This window comes from Anthonomus grandis, chromosome 10, assembly GCF_022605725.1.
Source record: "Anthonomus grandis grandis chromosome 10, icAntGran1.3, whole genome shotgun sequence".
Lineage (NCBI taxonomy): Eukaryota > Metazoa > Arthropoda > Insecta > Coleoptera > Curculionidae > Anthonomus > Anthonomus grandis.
This window is the reverse complement of record NC_065555.1, coordinates 22,259,050-22,278,658: the sequence shown is the minus strand read 5'-3', so window position 1 is coordinate 22,278,658 and position 19,609 is coordinate 22,259,050. Positions and strand designations below refer to the sequence as shown.

Below are 19,609 nucleotides of genomic sequence, written 5' to 3'. Positions count from 1 at the left end.
AATGAACGAAAGTGCGAAACAAAAAGTTTTGGAGCAGATTGGAACTGAAGCAGTTTTTTGGAACAGATAATTTTTGAAACTGCAACAGGTTGTACCTGTTACTAAAAAAATCCTGTTTCAACCATCCCTAAAGAAGTAACGCTCATACGAAAATAATGTTGAAAAAGCACAAAGAAGGCTCCTTTCAAGTAGCGGCTTTTTAGCAACGGATGAACCCAAACTCGTCTATTACGCTGTTTTTTTCGCCGATCTATTAACAAAGCAATTATAATCTTTTTGCGTCTATTGTCCATGATAATCAGCGTCAAAGTGAATTACCTGGCACCAAATGGTCCGGAGTTTCGCAAATTCCCGTGTGCAGAGCGCTCCAGGGCGCTGCCCGGCCGGGCGATCAGACGGACGGATAAGTATCCTGACCGTGTGAAAGAGGCCTTAGACATGTTTTATTTGTTCGTACTTGAACGTCAAGTTTGACTGTTTATTATTTTCAATTTTGTCAACAGATAAGAGAAAACTATAAACAAACACAATAACTGATTTTTCTTTTTTTGACGAAGCAAAATATTGTATTTCTTATTAATTATTTAGCTGCAAAAGGCCATGGGAAATCAATTAGTTTGCATAGCCTCTTCACAAATATTGCCAGTGGAATGGTATTTAAAAGATCATCGAGAATTAAAATTTGATATAAGGTGAGACTCTCTTTTTGTACATTGATTATTCTGTTGTTTTGTATATATGTTTTACATATTTTTTAGTTTGGGCAGTACTAGATTTTTAAAAGTGGCCAGAGCAGAGTCACAAGAGGGTCCTGTAGTTGTAAAAGTTTTTGCCATTCGAGATCCCTCCCTCCCTTTACAGGGTTACAAAGATCGCTTGGAAGAGATCAGAAAAAAATTATCTGCTGCAGTTAATTGTACTCCTTACCAAAAGTTTATTCTCACAGATAAAGCTGCATTACTCATACGAGAGTATGTCAAGTATAGTTTGTATGATAGGATTAGCACCAGGCCCTTTTTGACTAATATTGAAAAGAGGTATGTATATTTATTTTAATTTATTTATTGATTTTTATAGCAGATCAATTGTAGTAAGTGTAAAAAGTCCATGCAGCTGCTGTTTTTGTCTTTATTTGGTCTATAAATTGTTTGTGTATGACTAACAGTTTGGTCAGAAAATTAAGTAATATTTGTTTTTAAACTTTCCTGACCACTATGAACACCTGACACTGACACTGACCACTGATAAAAAAACTAAAGCTGCATAGACTTCTAAAAATTTTAAATGCCAAATTAATTGTCTAATAACATTTTAAGACAATATTTACAGTATTAGGTACATTTATTTATTTACATAAACCTGATTTTTTTAAATTTGATTTGAATGTAACAACCATGTTTCGAAACTGGCATATACTACAGAATAACTAGAGCATAAACTATAGAATACTAGTATGCAGACTAGAGTATTTTATAGATCTAAAAATTCATGTACAAAAAATTCAGAGTGGGTATAGAAATCCTTGAAGCCAGTGTGCTCCACTTTTGCTTAGCATTTCTTTAGTGTCTCAGTGACTTGACCAAATCTTCTCAATTCTCTGATAGGTAAAAGGGTTCTTAATTCATTCTTCTTGGTGCGATTAGATACTCCTGGAGTTAAAGAAACCCTTAATTTCTTCAAAAATAAAAATTCTTTTGGCTATGATGACATCTTGATCAGGATCTTTCTTCACCTTAGCGATGCTGGGCTTCAATGAGTAAATGAATGAATCTTTATTTGCAAAACATACAACTGCAATTATACAGTAGAAACTACAATACAATCTATGCTTAAGCATTATAATAATAATAAGCCTTTATTTACAACAGGCAACTTGCCCCAATAACAGGAAACAGTTGCAAAACAATGAAAAATATAGTTAAAACAAAAAAAAACACACACAAACAAACCTAAAAGAATGAAAAGAAAAGAAAAAGAGTAAAGTCACATTCTCAAAAGTTATCCAAAGAATTAGAACAAATAACTATTAATATGATATAAAAACCCAATTATAAAAGTTTAACAAGATAATCACATATTCAACAAAATTAAATTAAATTAACTGCAATATACCTACTAACTATAACTTAAACATGTGGGTCTTAATCCCAAGAGTAATGATCCACCAAGATATCGACAATCACATGAACCGGAGAGAAATTTATATCGCACATGTGACAGATCCGATTAAATATAGTGCATATTGTATATAGTGGCGATTTCAACAGGATGTTAGTATGAGGCCTTAGCAGAAAGAATGTTAGGGGATTTCTAGCATTAAGCCTAGGCACAATGAAACGTACACCGGAAAGAAGTACAGGACTATCAATGAATCCATTCAGTAACCCATGCAGGAATTTTACAGAGAAGATCATTCTTCTGAGTTGTAATGGATGTAGATTGAAGCGTTCCAATAGTTGCCGATGATCAAACCCTCTTACCGGATATATGCCATCCTGCCTGAAGGCCAAAAACTTAGCAAATCTGCTAGAAGCTGAACAGATTCAAGGAGACCAACATGATTCTGATAGAGCGGGTTCCATATAATGCAGCCAAACTCCAGTTTTGATCTCACAAAGCAACAGAAAAGCAGTTTTAAAGTAGACTCCAAAGTAAAACTCTGAGAACTTCTAATTATAAACCCAAGCCTTCTCAGGGCTGACTTGACTATGTTATTGAAGTGTGGAACGAATGTAAATTCAGAGTCAAAGGTTATACCAAGATCAGTAATTTGCTCTTATCTACTCAAAATAGTATCATTAATTAAGTAATTAAAATTTAAGGGTGTTTTGATCTAGAGTAACTGACCACACTACACTTAGCCGCATTCAAGCCTAACCTGTTAACAGCGCACCATACCTCCAATGTATTTAGACAGTTCTGAAGAAAAACACAATCCTCCAAACCATATACATTTAAATATAGCTTCAAATCATCGGCAAAAGCCAGCCTATGACAAGTGAGTGACTCAATCAAGTCATTTATAAAAAAACTAAACAGGAGCGGACCCAGGTTCGAGCCCTGTGGCACACCCGACGTTACGTTAAAAAGTTTCGATTTAAAGCCCTCATATTCAACATATTGAGATCTACCAATCAAGTAGGAATGAAATAAATTAAATAATCTCCCTGAAAAACCATACTGAGTTAATTTATGCAGCAAAATATAGTGATCTATCCGATCAAAGGCTTTTTGGAAGTCGGTATAAATAACATTGACTTGAGTATTAACATCAAGTGATTCACAGATGTAGCTAGACAGACAGGATAAGTTAGTAACACAAGATCGCCCGCTAAAAAATCCATGTTGGTCTACAGAGATGAGTTCTTTTGCGTGACTAAATAGCGACCGATTCAGAATAATTTCGAAAAGTTTTGAGAAGTTACAGAGTAATGAGATTGGCCTGTAGTTCACGATTAAATCAGAGTCCCCAGCTTTTAAAATAGGTATTATTTTAGCAGTCTTCCAAATTTCAGGGATTTGTTCTGTTGACAGTATTAACTTGAAAATGTAGGTCAGCGGATCTGCCAGGACACCAATGCAATCTTTAACCAAGAAGCTAGGCACACCGTCTACACCAGATGTTAACTTATTTTTGAGTTTTTTACTGGTCAAAATAATCTGGGAAGCATCAACGTTGGCAATGTCAAAGTGGGGCACATTATCAGACGTCGACGAATGGTTAATGAAATTTGATTGTATAAATGCCTCACCAAAGAACAGTGCAAAAGCATCAACTATGTCTTGTGGGTCTTTAATTACCACGTCATCGGGTAGCCTGATCATACCAGGAATCCTGGTGCCAGCTTTCTTAGAACCAATAAAATTCCAAAAGCTAGATGGGTCCAAAGAAATATTCCTTTCGGTGTTTGATATATACAACTTATATTCATTGCGTATTTGTGGTTTGATAAGGCGTCTAAGAGAATGGAATTTATTTTGAAAGAATGGAGAATTGTACATTTTAAAGTCCTTGAAAGCCTTTTCTTTCCTATAAATGTTCCTAATCAATTCTCGAGAATAATAATTTGGAAATCTTCTTTTACGTTGCTGCTTAAGAGGAATGTGTGCGGCAAATATGCTATTCAATATATCATATAAGGCTCCACATGCATCATTAACGTTAGAGGATAAATACACAGTAGACCAGTCAGCTTCAAGGATCGAGTCATAAAGGAGATGGAAGTTGGCCTTTCTAAAATTAAAAGAATGAGATAAGTTTTTATTAAGCTGAAAATTATGGACACGTTGGCCTGAGACGGTAAAATCAATTTCCAGTGCAGGGTGATGCAAATCCTCCAAGACAAAAGGCACGTCACTACGCGAAACAGTACAGGTGAAGTTAGATAAAACAAGATCCAATAGTCTGTTATTATAGTTTAGGATGTGATTACACTGAACAAGATTAAAAGTGTTAGCAAAATTATTCACAGCAATAGACTTCTGACTAACATGATTACCTGTAGGTGAGTTAATAGAGAAATCAGACACGTTAAAATCGCCCACTATTATTACATTATGGTTTAGCTTTGATATTAAAAGTGTAAACTGATCCAGAAATTGCTCAAAAATTACAGATGTGATAGATGGTGGGATGTACAAAACAATCATGTAAAATATCTGTAACCTAATAGTAAATTTACAGCCAACAACATCGATAGAGGGCGCAATACTGTTGCAAAAATCTGACAAACTAATTTTTTCAGACACAATGTTTTTAGAAACTCCACAGAGAACTCCGCCACCTCGTGTGGCAATTACGGATTCAAATTTTCTTTAAACTTTTCTTTTTTTTTTCCGGTAAACATCATAAGTCTTTGGAAATATTTGACCACTAGATATCTCTGGCCTCAACCATGTCTCGGTGATGCATATGGTGTGAAAATCCTGAGCAATGGCGGCAAGAAAAAAAGTCTCAGTTTTAGTGTTAAGACCACGAACATTTTGATAAAAACAAGTTAAGTGGGCATCACTAGCATGTGAAAATAAAGGCGAATCTAGTTTTTTGCTACAATTCTGGGGGAACCATTGATGTATCTTATATAAAGATTATTTTCTCCTTCCTCTTTGCGCCGCTTTGACTCCGATCTGGCTGCCATAAGCTCATTGCACTGCCGAGGCGTCATGTCTGTCTCGATGAAGAATTTACCGACAGTCTTCAATTTGTTCTTCAAAACAAGCCTAACATCGTCTGTACCACCAAGGATCACCCTAACAGCCTGCCGCCCGTTACGATTCGGCTTCCCAAATTTACTAACAGCCAGCACATTGACGGTAGTTTCGCACAAGTCAGTCAGCAGCTTCATAGTCTGGACAACATCTTTCAAATCAATGTTAAAAAGTATAATGTTATTGGCCCTTTTCTGGCGCTCATGCAGCTCACTTAGGATGGCTTCGTCGATTGGCGCGGGCGTGACACTCGTGCTAGGAGCGGAAATAGGCGCAGTAGATGCCTGACAGCTGTAATCTGCTGAGAGAGCAGGCAAGTTATGCATGGTTTCTTCAAGTACAACTGTCAACTTTGACGTTCACAATCTTCTCCCAATCATCAAGCTAATGGGAGAAAAACAACTTAGTTTATTAATAAGATAGTTATCAAACATAACACCAGTAACAAAATGCTAAGTAATAAATTGATTACAAAATATTATGAGCTAATTGATAACATATATATTTTTTTAAACACTAAGAAGTAATAAATCAATTACCAAGATTTTACTTAGTAAAATAGGGATAAAATATTGTTACTATTTATTAATTATGTATTTTTTAATATTTGTTCTTATACAGTGTGTTTGGTGGAGGGTTAGCCAAACTTGGTGGGCATATAGATAGGCTCAGATAGAAGATATTTTCTTAATAAACTTGTGTTCTAAAAGTCTCGGGTTTTTTTATATCATTGATTTTGTGTTATTTTCAGAATTTTCAAGAAATTATGCCTTTTCACATCTTTAAATTTTTTCAGCATATTTTTCACGTTTTTTTTACATTTGTATTTAGTCTGTAATGTATCCTGAATCTAAAAAAATCAATATCAAGTACAAATAATACCAAAATAATTCATTTTGAGCTCAAAAAGTTAATACAAGTAGCAAAATAAGTTATGAAAGGTAACTTTAACTTGACACAAAAAAAAAACTAAATTCTATCAAGATGTTCAGGTAGTTTTAAAAACATTTCCAGTTAATACTCTTTTCAATGATATACGATGTGTAACACAAAGCCGACTAACTTGCCACAATTCATGACTTTAAAGGAAAATAAAGTAAAAAAAAAATATTTTTTAAATTTTATGTATTTATTTCAAAATTACAAATTTTGTTGAAACTGCACTCCTCTGGCTCTTATACATGCCCTACATCGCCGTCGCATTTCTACTGTCGTAAGGCGAAGTCGCATCTCTTCTCTGACGGTTAGAAAAGCGGCATTGATTCTTTGAATTAAGTGGTCTAGATTGTCAATTTCCACCTCGTACAGAGTTCTTTCGCACGTCCCCATACGTAAAAATCGAGAGGGGTTAAATCAGGGGACCGTAGGGACCATGCGATGGGACCTGCTCTTCCGATCCACGAACTGGGAAAAGTATTGTCCAGAAATTCTCTAACGGCGACCCGATAGTGTGCAGGACACCCGTCATTCTGGAAGACGATTGGCCCGGCCCGTCTTCATTAAATATGGGTATATCAGCCAATAATTGTGGATCATTTTGTAAAAAATGTAAGTAATTGTCCCCGTTGTGGTTTCTCGGCAAGTAGTGTCTCCCAATCACACCTGCACAAACATTAACACTGAATCTTGTTTGGAAAGACTTGGCTCTGGTCAAATGCGGATTTACGTTTTTGTTTTCCCAATAATGTAAATTATGTTGGTTAAATATGCCCGCACGTGTAAATGTTGATTCATCTGTCCATAAGATGCTTATTAAAAAGTGTCCATTTTCAACGTCTGCGTGAAGCAAAAAGCGGCATAATTGTACTCGTCGCTCATAGTCGGCTTGTAGAAGACCTAGAATAGATAATCACGATGCCAGTAAAAATTGCAGAATTAAGTTGTTGATGTAGTATGAAATTACCTCGCACTGGGGTGTAATGGAAAGGATGACTTCCTTCTGCCTTGACAACTGACCATGCTTTCCATGTAGAAATGTTCAGATCTGTAGCTACTTTCCTTGTACTAGTGATGGGATCCTCATCGAATGCGCGAATCACGTTTTCATCTACAGCAACATCATACTGCCTCCGATTGATTCTTGGTTCTTGAAAATTTAAAGTAAAGTAAAGTAAGGTAAAGTTTATTCATGCTTATGAAAAAAAATTTTCTTACAATCGTCACAAGTAGATAAATACATATTAAAAAATTATTTGACTTACAAATTATTGAAGTTTTACATTGCAAATTAAAACCCTTATCTAAAATATTCAAAAAATAACATCCAAGATACAATTTAATATAAAATAATAAATACTAATAAATAAATAAATACTAAATAAAATAATCACAATTTACAAACAGTTAAAATTTTGGGGACCCCAATATCAACTTTAATTTCCTAAAACCTATTTTTGTTTCATTTTCACCAATTTTCACAGTTGAGCTTGTAGATACTCATCAAAGCTATAGAAGGCTCTATCAGCAAGTAATTTTTTTACTGAGGCAGCAAAAAGTTTTTCGTTTAGAGCTTTAGTATTATTAGGAAGTTTATTAAAAAAGCTTGGGAGATTTTAGATTGCCTGTTTCCCTTAATGAACGAAAAGTGTTAGCAAAAGTGTTGTTGTGAGGCACACGCCTATTGGGGCATTGCTCCTCATAAATTCTTTGTGCTTCTCGCGTATTACCATTGGCTCTTCCATAAACAAAGATAATATCGGCGTATTCTTCGGTAGTGTATGCAGCCATTGTGGCGATAATGCTACGAAAATAAGGAAAGTCACAAAAACAATATAAAAACTCAATTAACAGTAACAATAACAACAGTATTAACAATAACAATTACAACTACAGAAACGATACAATACTAAATTAACGACTTGGGTATATAAGAAAGCTAAAAAGTTACACCACAACAAATGACAAATGTCAAACACATATTGTTGTTATCACAATAACAATCCCATAGCATGTTCCACGATCTCCTCATTTGACCATTCAAAGAATCGATGCCGCTTTTCAAACTATCAGAAAAGAGATGCGGCTTCGTCTTACGACAGTGGAAATGCGACGGCGACGTATGGCATGTATTAGAGCCAGGGGAGCGCAGTTTTAATAAAATTTGTAATTTTGAAATAATTACATAAAATTTAAAAAATGTTTTTTTTTTACTTTATTGTCCTTTAAAGTCATGAATTGTGGCAAGTTAGTCGGCTTTATGTTACACATCGTATATCATTGAAAAGAGTATTAACTGGAGATGTTTTTAAATATACCTGAACATCTTGATAGATTTTAGTTTTTTTTTTGCGTCAAGTCAAAGTTACCTTTCATAACTTTTTTTGCTACTTGTATTAACTTTTTGAGCTCAAAACGAATTATTTGTACTTGATATTGATTTTTTTAGATTCAGGATACATTACAGACTAAATACAAATGTAAAAAAAACGTGAAAAATATGCTGAAAAAATTTAAAGATGTCAAAAGGCATAATTTTTTGAAAATCCTGAAAATAACACAAAATCAATGATATAAAAAAACCCGAGACTTTTAGAACACAAGTTTATTAAGAAAATATCTTCTATCTGAGCCTATCTATATGCCCACCAAGTTAGGCTAACCTTCCGCCAAACACCCTGTATAAAACACCAATATACTAACACATAAATAAATAGTACAAAATAGGAATAAATACAATTAGTAGTGGCTCCACTAGACTAGACATTAGTTTGCAGGCCATGTAAACCAGTAGAACCCCAAGAATTCCTGTATGTTATATGGACTTATGTGAAGCAAGGTTTTTTTTATTGTGAATTTAAATTTATTAGAGGGCAGACTTCTTAAGTGTGCTTTAGTTGTGCTTCTTTATAAAGGTGATGACTCTGCTACTCCAGCAAAATTTCATCCAATTTCTCTTCTTCTTTTAAGTGTAATTCAAGTATTATGTGATTGTCTGCAATCAGTATTCTACGGAGGAAAAAATTCAAATTCAAATATGCTTTATTGCTTTAAAGCCTTATTGTGTCTCATAAAATAAAACAATACTATAATTTAAAAAAGTCACAATATACAAAAGTTGCATAACATTGAACATTAAATATGCATATATATACCTAATACTATTCTTTTTAACATTTGCTCATCTCCACTAGTTAGCTACATTATGGGTGTCATTGAAATATTCAAGCACTGAATAATAATCCCGAGTACATAAGAATGGACTGGATTTGGATTGGACACATCACATTGACTTTCTTGCAAACAAAATAGCTTCTTACTGCTATGCATTAAAAATAATTTCCATGCATGTAAGTGCAGGAACATCAAAAATAGCATACCATGCTTATGTACACTCTCATCTAAAATTTGGAGTCATATTCTGGGGTGACAGCTCGGAGGCAGGTAGGATCTTTGTTCTTCAGAAACGCTGTATCAGAAACATGTATAGCCCAAAAGTGAGGGAGACTTGCAGGGAAAAATTTAAACAAAGTAAAATCTTAACACTCTTATGCACTTACATTTTGGAACCAGCATTGTTCGTTAAAGATAATCCAGACCTCTTCTTAGAAATAAATAGGGAACATCCCCATAAAACAAGGCATAAATACAATTTAAAAAATGTAAAATGTAACTGATTTTTTTATCTTATAAAAATTTTTAATAAAATACCTATTGAGATAAGAGCACTTGAAAGCAAAAATTTAAAAAAATTTTTAAATTAACTCTAATTCAAAAATGCTATTATTCAGTTGATGAATTCCTAAATGATACAACTTTACAGAGTCCGAGCTGATAGATAACATAACAGTACTTATTATTAAAATTTTACTTGAATGCATAAATACCCACATTGATATTATAAGTTTTATACTAATTTTAATTTAGTTTATAATCTTAATTTTATTTGCTTTTGATACATCCTAAACCTTTTATCGGTTATTGTTCTTTTGGATTAATAAAATAATAAATAAAAATAAATAATTAATAAAATAATGAATTTTTTTAATAGTAATTTAAATTGTATAGATCTTGCCTCCCTAATGCTTCTCGGCAGATGGTTAAAATTTTTTATGCCCTCATAAAAAACTGATCTCTTGACTAAAGCAGATGTTGGTATAGGAAGACGTAAATTACGACGTTACCATGTTGGCGAGTAATAATAATAATAATAATATTTCCTTTATTGCCAACAAAATCAAAATAAATTTGACAAAGCAACGTCAAGCAGAAATGGTGAATTCCCTAAAATAGATTCACGATGAATATTGCATATAATAAGTAACATGATACAATCAAATACATATAGAATAAAATGAGATAGACTAACAAACAGTAAAAGTTAAAACAGCAACTACAAAGTTAAAATTACAATATCAATAAATGAAGTTCAAAATATATAGAATATGTACATATGTGTAACAGGTTCACAGGTCTGGCACATCAAAATCTAAATTTAAAATCATAAAAGCACTTATCTAAAAGAAACTGACTAGTGGCTTTCCTAAATTTAACACTATTATTAATGGATTTTATTTCTGGTGGTAATAACCCATATGCTTTAACTGCCATATAATAAGGACCCCTTTCAAAAAACGCTGAACCATGGGCTGGTGCCCGAAGATCTTCCCTCCCCCTTTTGATTACTGCAATATCAGTGCCATAATGGTCACTGTTTACTGAAAAAAGGTGTGGGTGCCTTTTGACAAACATCACTAAGGACATAAAGTAGATTGAAGGCACAGTCATTTTGTTCAGTGATTCAAAATGTGGTTTGCATGATGTTCCAGGGCGCAACCCCAGCATAGCTCTGATGATCCTTTTCTGAACTACAAAAACTTGAGGAGCCACAGAGGATGATCCCCAAGACATCACACTATAGGCAATCAATGACTGCACCCCTGCAAAATAAAACTGTCTTATGGAATTTACTGTTAATGAATATTTTAGTCTTCGCACTAATGCACAAAAGATATTTAGTTTAGATTGGAGCACCCTCACATGTTCCTCCCAGCCAAGAGCAGTGTCCAAGGTGACCCCTAAAAATTTAACTGTGTTTTCCACAGGCACTGATTTGCCTCGCATTTTCAAATAAACAGACTGTTAATTTGGGATTTTTCTGAAATAGCATTAGACCAGTCTTTTCGCAGTTCAGAATTAACCCTGCCTCATCACACCAATCCTGCATTGTCCCCGCTGCACATGAGCACTCGTTAGCCAGGCTCCCAAAATCCTGCCCCACCACGACAGCCGATGTATCATCAGCATACTGGCAGAGGAGTCCCGCAGCCACCTCATCTGAAAGTGAATTCACATACAATAGAAACAGCACAAGACCGAGAATCGAGCCCTGAGGAACACCTTGCGAAACAATAACTGGCTTAGAATAATAATTTCTATTGTCCTTTGAGATACACACAATTTGTTTTCTTTCCTCCAGATAAGACCCCAGTAAAGCACCAGACAATCCTCTCAAACCATAGTGTTCTAATCTACGCAACAACATCCTATGATCAATGGTGTCAAAGGCCTTAGAAAGATCAAAAAAAAGCCCAGCCACTCTCCTGTTACAGTCAACATTGTTTATTATATGATTTATTGTTGTGAATATTGCCAATTGTGTTGATCGATTAGGTCTAAAGCCATACTGTTTATCAGAAAGTATATTATACTGATCTAAGAAGGTCATTAATCGGCTATATATAGCTGTTTCAAAAACCTTGGACAAGGAAGACAGAAGAGATACAGGTCTGTAATTCTCTAGTACCTGGGCATCTCCCTTTTTATGTACCGGCACAATTCTTGCAGCCTTAAGGGCAGAGGGAAATGTACCTGTTTGAAAACAAAGGTTTACTATGCTTGATATTGGTTTAGCTATGAATTTGGCTGAATGTTTCAAAATTATAGTTGGAATTTCATCTAGACCTACAGAAAATTTATTTGGCAAGTTGATTATGATACGAAAAATTTCCAAGCTATCTACAGGATCTAAAAATATGGTTTGAGTTATGGGGTTTTTTAAAGGTTTATGACTTGAAGGGTAGACAGTTGGGATATCAAATTGATTTATAAACAAATCCGCGATTGTTTGTGGATCTTCAGTTATATTTCCATTATGAGATATTTTAATTGTTTTATTGTTTTTTATTTTTTTATTGCACTCTTGATTAAAAATGGTCCAAGCAACTTTTGTTTTATTATCAGAAATAGCAATTTTATTTTCATTTATTGTGGTTTTATAATTTTGTAGATATTTGCGATAATTTTTCTTTTCAGTTTTAAATAATTGTTTATGCCTTTCACAATTTGTCATTTTTGACCATACATATAGATCTTTAATATACTTACCATAGTTTTTTATATTAGAATTAATCCAAGATTTGTCTTCTGTCTTTTTTTTGGAAGTACAAAGAGGAAATGATTTATCAAAGTAGTAATAGAGTGTATTATAAAAACTTTCATATTTCCTATTTGGATCGTTTATAGTTAGGATATCGTCCCATTTTTCCTCTTTGAGATAACCTACAAAACTTTGTATATTAGAAGGTGTAAAAAATCGTTTTTTAATATATAAAGCCTTTGTAATAGGCTTATCATATTGATATGACATGATTTGCCCATAGTGATCTGAGACATGAGTTACAAAAATTTCAGATACTGACTGATCCAAATTACTAAAAATATTATCGAGCTGTGTACCTGAGTCAGGCCTAGTTACCTATATATATATATCTCAGAATTTGGGTGATTTAGGAAAATCAGGCATGCTACTTCCTGTATGTAGATGCAGTAGATAGTAAGAATACTCTCTTTGATAAAGCATGACCGACAAGACTCTCTAAGTGATATCCCGCATATATATATCACAGCACGTTTCTGAAGAACAAACAAAATCTGCAGAGGCGAGTTACTAGCATTCCCCTAAAAGCAGATCCATACATGAGATGGGATTCAACCAGGAAGAAGTATACTATCAAATTTCCTCTCCAGAAACTCGATTGCTGAGGGACAGTAAATGTTCCCTGAACTTAAGATCCTTGTCAATGTAACTAGACCCAGAAGTTTATTGACCGAGTACTGCTGGACAGGACAGTTGGCAACAAGAATGTTATCAAGGCTATGGTTTGTATGTGTAAAACACAATATCTTAGTCTTTTGTGTAATGAAAGGTAGTAAATTTGTCCTAAACCATTCAAATATAAGTTTAAGGCTAATAACCTGTTCTTTAATATTTCTAAAACAAATATTTTAAAATTCAGATGTTGTCCTTTTAAGTAATAATATAGTATTGTCTGCTCATGTGAGCAAATTTCTTGGGTTGTATGTTGATTCTGGGTTAAAATTTGAAAATCATATAAGCACATTATGTAATAAAATTTCCTCTGGCTGTTATGCTCTTCGTATCATTGTGAATAATTTAAATAGCTCAGTGGCTAGAGCTTCATATTTTTCTTTAATTGAAAGTATTTGTTTTTGGGAATCATGTTCTCAGTATGTCTTTAACAAGGTATTTATGTTGCAAAAGAGGGCTATTAGATGTTTGTTTAGGGTTGGTTCTTGAGAGACTTGTCCATTATTTGTTAGACGCAAAATTCTTACTTTTTACTGTATTTTTATTTTGGAAACAGTCTGCCTGATTTTTAAAAAACGTAATGGTAAACTCTTGGGTGAACTAAATGTGGAGAATATAGGTTATAATACTCGCCATGCCTTTTATATCAGATTGCCAATCCCCCGGTCTGAAGAAGTACAAAAATCAGTGGTGTATAGTGGCAAGAAAATGCTCAATTATCTACCCTTATCCATACGCCAAAGTAATAACAAGCTTGGAATTTAGGCGCTCTACCAAAGCTTTTTTGTTAAAAAAGGGCTACTATAGCCTCACAGAATATTTTTCTGAAGTATTTTAATACAAATTATTAAATAGGTTTGCAGTCACATCTTTCAAATTTGATTTTAATATCTTTATTTCAATATATTCATGTCTTATTCTTTTAGTATAACATTATAATTTTATTGTTGGAACTAACATTTTTTATAATGTATATTTTATGACCCTTCACTCTGGTGATGGTTTTACCTGTGTTTTTGCTTTTTTTTCTAGCTTTATTTTTTGTTGTATATTTTAACTGGAACAATTTTTGTAACACCTTTATTTTATTTTATTTAGTTATCACTATATTTCTTAGGCTTTGTTGATAACAATGCATTTTTTTTTTGACATTAAAGCATATTTAGAATTTTGAATTTGAATTAAGATCAGTCATTATGGCTCCCTGTAGGGAGCCGATATCAAAACCATGCCAGAGAATGGTCGTGTCATCCGCAAACAATGTAAATTTTCCCTGGGTATAGAGTTAGGTAAGGTCATTTATATATAGGAGAAAGAGTATTGGTCCACCCCCAGTCGACAGTTTTATATTTAGAAAACTTAGACCCCCCACACACACACTCGTTGACAGCGACCTTTTAATTATGAAGTAAACCAGGTTGCCACAACGCCTCTGAAGCAATAGTGGAAGAGCTTCCGCAGCAGAATCTCGTGACTGACGCAGTCGAAAGCTTTCCACAAGTCACAAAACGCGGCAGCAGAAACTCCTCCACTGTTGATTTAACAGTAAAGATCGTTCAAAAGATTGTACATTGTATATTGAGTGCTTTTATTCTTTTGAGAGCTAAACTGAGCAGCACTAAGAAGGATTCTAAAAAAGGATCTAGGATTCTAAAAAAGCCACCACACAACTCCTGACCATCTTCTCAATGATTTTTGAAAGTGTAGACAAGAGCGATATGGATCTTAGATTGATGGTTAATCAAGACTGCCCGTCTCATAAACTATGATAACCTTAGCGGATTTTAAGCAAGGCGGAAAAGTTCCCACAACCCATGATGCATTAATAGCTTTAACAAGGACATTCAAAGTTATATCAGGCAGATTAACCCATACCTGGAGCAAATTTATACTTATCTGTATTAAAACTTTCTTCCCAGAACGACTTGCCCATTCACCTACCTCACGGCTACGATATTGTCTCTCGCCTACGAATAGGTGGCTAGAGAATTCCGAGATTATTATTTTATAAAGCGATCACGAGCGGTCACACGTCTATCGGACGGAGGTATTATACTTGTAACGTAACAGCTTTTGTGCTATTATTTGTTTTTTGATTTGTCAATTAATCCATTTAGAAAGGTAAGATAACTGGGTTTTAGCTTCGTTTTTTTATTATATATTGGGTTTTTTATATTAGAAAAAATCATGGATGAGCATCCAGGCCTTTCAAGAGTATGTACCGATGATCCAAACTTTTCGGAAATGCTTATGAAATGGTTGGAAGAATGCGAGAGCGACACCGATAATGATAGTGACTGTGAAACTAAAAGCAAAAACGATACAGACTCAGAACAATCGGCAGATGAGAATGAGGAAGAAGAAATAATAAACATCGACGAGGAAAGAGAACAACTAAGGGAACAACATGGAGATGTAAAGACCAAAAAATACTACCTGGGTAAAAATAATTTTAGATGGAGTAGTGAACAGCAGAAATGCATTTGCCCGGTTTACGAAATCCTGCGAAGCAGCTTGGTAATAATCTTCAAATTGAAGATGTTTGGAACTTGATTGTCTCTGAGGACATGGTACAGGAGATTATTCAATGGACAAATGAGAAAATGAATAAAATAAAACCAAATTATTCGGAACGTAATGCGTCATTTCTAGCCCCGACAAATCTTCGAGATGAAAGCCTTTTTAGGTCTTCTTATTTATTTAGAACTCTTTAAGTCTAATCGTGAAAACGCTAAAAGTTTATTTGCAACTGTTGGAACTGGCAGGGATATATTTAGAGCTTGTATGAGCCAGAAGAGATTCCCCTTGTTTATTAGCATGCTTGCGATTTGACAATGCTAATGACAGAGAAGAAAGAAAACAAAGCGATCCTGTAGCAGCTAAAATTTTTAATAAGTTGATAGAGAACTCCCAAAAAAATTATACTATTAGGCCATCAGTTTTTATAGACAAGATGCTCGTAGCTTTTAGAGGACGTTGTAAGTTTCGAATGTATATCCTGCTAAAACTTGCCAAATACGGAATAATTATGTGTATGACAGATGCACATTATTTTTATGACGGTTATGTTTATTCTGGTAAAGGATCTGATGGAATAACATTGTCCGATGAGGAAAAAAATTCTCTATTCTTTCCCAAGCAATTCTTAGGCTTACAAAATCGATTACCAAATCTAATAGAAACGTCACCGCCGATACTTGGTTTAGTTCAATAGAGATTGTAAGAGAACTTAGAAGCGGGGGACTTACTTATGTAGGGATAATAAAAAAAAATAAACGTGAACTGCCTCATGAATTTCTTCCACACAGATCTCGACCAGTGAAGTCATCTCTTTATGGGTTTGCAGATGATATAACTGTTGTATCATATGTGCCAAAAACATGAAAGTGTATTTTACTAGTATCTTCTATGCACCACGGAATAGCAACAGATGAAGATACAGGCAAGCCAGAAATTATTATTTTTTACAATTCTATGAAAGGAGGAGTAGATGGTCTAGATCAGAAAAGTGTACCAACTATTCTTCTAGCCCACGAACTAGGCTTTGGACTAATGCTGTGAATACATATATACTATATAAAAGTTTTAGCGATACACCGACTAAGGCAAGGCTAGATTTCCTCAAATTATTAGCCAAATCATTAACGCATCCATATATAAAAGCAAGATTGACTGAAAAATTCTTACAAAAGGAGCTACGCATGACAATTAGTAGAATAACAAGAATAAATCAAACCGTCCAATTTGAAGGAGATGCAGACGATATTATCGAAAAGCGAGGAATATGCTACCTTTGCGACTGGAAAATTAAAAGAAGAACTGAGTATTTGTGTTGTTGTTGTAAAAAACCCATTTGTTTGACATGCAGTAAAAAAATCTGCAAAGAGTGTGTCAAAAAATAATATGATACCACAATGTATTCTTTTTGGTTTATTCCTTTACATTTATTCTGTTTTTTTGTTCATTTGTCGCCGAATAATATTTTTATTTTTGGTGTCATACAGCTTACATGTATAGATAATATAAATATTTTTCTATTCTGTAAAATGAGTTTAATTTAGAATAATAAATATCACTCAAAAAAAAATTGTCAGTGTAAATAAGATTGAATTTTGTTAACCCGTATGAAACGGAAGAATACCAGATACGTAACAAAATATAAGTATACCAGTTAAGGTTAAGAAATATTTTAGCAGATAGCCCGTCCTCTCCAGCAGAGTTTTTATTTTTCATTGAAAGTAATATTTGTTTAAGCTGAGCCAGGTCTGTAGATCTAAAGAAAAATGAATCCTGAATCTTAAATAGAAAAAAATAGAAAAAAAGGATATTAGGGACAGCCTTAGAATGATGCTGTGTGCTTGTCGGATGTCGTTGACAATCTGCCAACTTTCTCTCGACTTGTTTGTAGCTTTAGTTCGATTTGAATAGAAGGATCGTTTAGAAACTTTTATTAAGCGGCGATACAAGCTTCTATACGAATTAAAAATTTGTGAATTTTCTCAATGTATGAAGAGAACGAAGATTCTTAGAACCAGGACTTATTGTTCTTTTTTGGTTTGATTTTCACTGTGGGAAAAGAGTCATTAAAGAGGTGTACCAATTTCTGGTGGAAGCATGAGATTGGGTCAGGCGAATGGATCCATGCATGATGAAAAGCCCCGAAATTCTTTCTGCTGAAAATTCGATCATAAGAACGTCTTGGGGCATACTTCCTCACTAATTTCACAGATAACTGCTTCATGGTCCGAAATGCCAGAATTTACAATGGTGCAATTTACCGTATGTTCAGGATAGTTAGTCAATGGTGCTGGATGAGAACTGAGTAACGCGAGTCGGAGATTCCACATGCATTTCAAGGTTAAATGAACTGTAGATTACCTAGTATCAATGCTTCAATAGAGGTCGCCTCATTATAATTTACATTGAAATCACCTTCCAGTAGAACTGTAGAGGAGCAAGGGATTTCAAACAATGGACGTTCCAAGCATAAACAGAATTCAGAACTATCAGATAGTGATGAACGGTAAATACAAATAATGTACAGATTTTTTTAGTTACAAAAAGTTATGGTAAATTCAAACACAGATTCTTTAAGAAGATGGTTAAATCTATCAATTTTTTGAAAAGAGCTTGGCTTTAAAAGCGTTTTGTTAGCTAATATCATAAATCCTCCAGATAATTCAGTCCTACAAAAGCTAGAAACAACTACATAATTGCGAAGGAGTACAATATTAGGATCATTAAGTACATGTAAAAATAAAGAAAGTTCACTCGTTTTATTACGAACAGATTGAACATTCAACAGTGCTAACGAAAACTTGGAATTGCTGGCCGTTACCGTCTTAAATCCAATGGGGCCGACGGGCATATAAAAAAATGTTCCTCATCAGAATCCTGCTATCTAAATCAACGACTTAAAGAATGTTAAACTTCAAATGTTCTCTACCTAACATTTCTTTAAATCATAATCAAATACTTGCCTCTGTAAGTACTAAATTCCTGGGTCTCACAATTCATGATAATTTAAAATTTGAGGAACACATTGGTAAAGCTGTCTTATGCCTTGAGAGTGCTTTCCGATCACTTAGACTCACTTGTACTGTGATCTATTTACTTCTCCGTAGTGGAATCTAACATTGCTTATGGAATAGCATTCTGGGGTTGTTGTAAGTACAACGAGTTTTTCTTCAATATTTATCTTACAGAAACGGCCTCTAAGGTTCATGTTTAAAATGTCTTTTAGGCAGTCTTGTAACCCAATTTTTATCGCACAAAATATCTTAACTCTTCTATGCTTCTTAAAAGTGTTTAGCTAGTCTATAAGAAGTATTCTAATTCAATTGTTTCCACTTAACCATATGTTACAAGGCAATTGAATAATATTTAATTAGTGATTCCGAGGAGCACTTTGGTGAAAAAGTCTTTTGTTTACTTTGCCACGAAAGCGTTTTATCATCTTTCCTTGGGTATTAGTTCTTCGAATACGTACAAGGCGTTTAAAAGGGGAGTAATAGTATTGCCTTTGAGGAAAGCTTATTATGACGTTGCGGAATTCCTTAATGATGCTCTGTGAAGTGGATTATAGCATTGTAATAAATTATCTTTGTATTTTTCTCTCCCTGATGATTTTAATTTGTTTATATATTTATTCTATATTTTTTAATTGTTATTACTTTACATGTTTGTGCCAGCAAATTTGTTGTGTTTTTATTTGTCCAATATGTCATATGCAATTTTTTATTACTTTAATTTTATCCATATTTGACAATTTATAGGTAGTTTGATAGATTTGTGAAAATTTAGCTTAGTCCATGGAATATTTTATTTTTGTGACAATAAAAAATATTTTGATTT

General features: G+C 33.9%; 1 protein-coding gene across 1 annotated transcript in view; it reads left to right on the top strand.

Moving 5' to 3' along the window:
• The first annotated feature begins 504 nt into the window (after positions 1 to 504).
• The window catches only part of LOC126741077 (phosphoinositide 3-kinase regulatory subunit 4), a 94,718-nt gene continuing 75,613 nt past the window's right edge, over positions 505 to 19,609 (top strand). The window contains exons 1-2 of the mRNA XM_050447383.1: positions 505 to 692; positions 759 to 1,037. Of these exons, the coding sequence (XP_050303340.1) occupies positions 601 to 692; positions 759 to 1,037 (371 nt within the window). The 5' untranslated portion in view covers positions 505 to 600. The remainder of the gene's footprint in view (positions 693 to 758; positions 1,038 to 19,609) is intronic.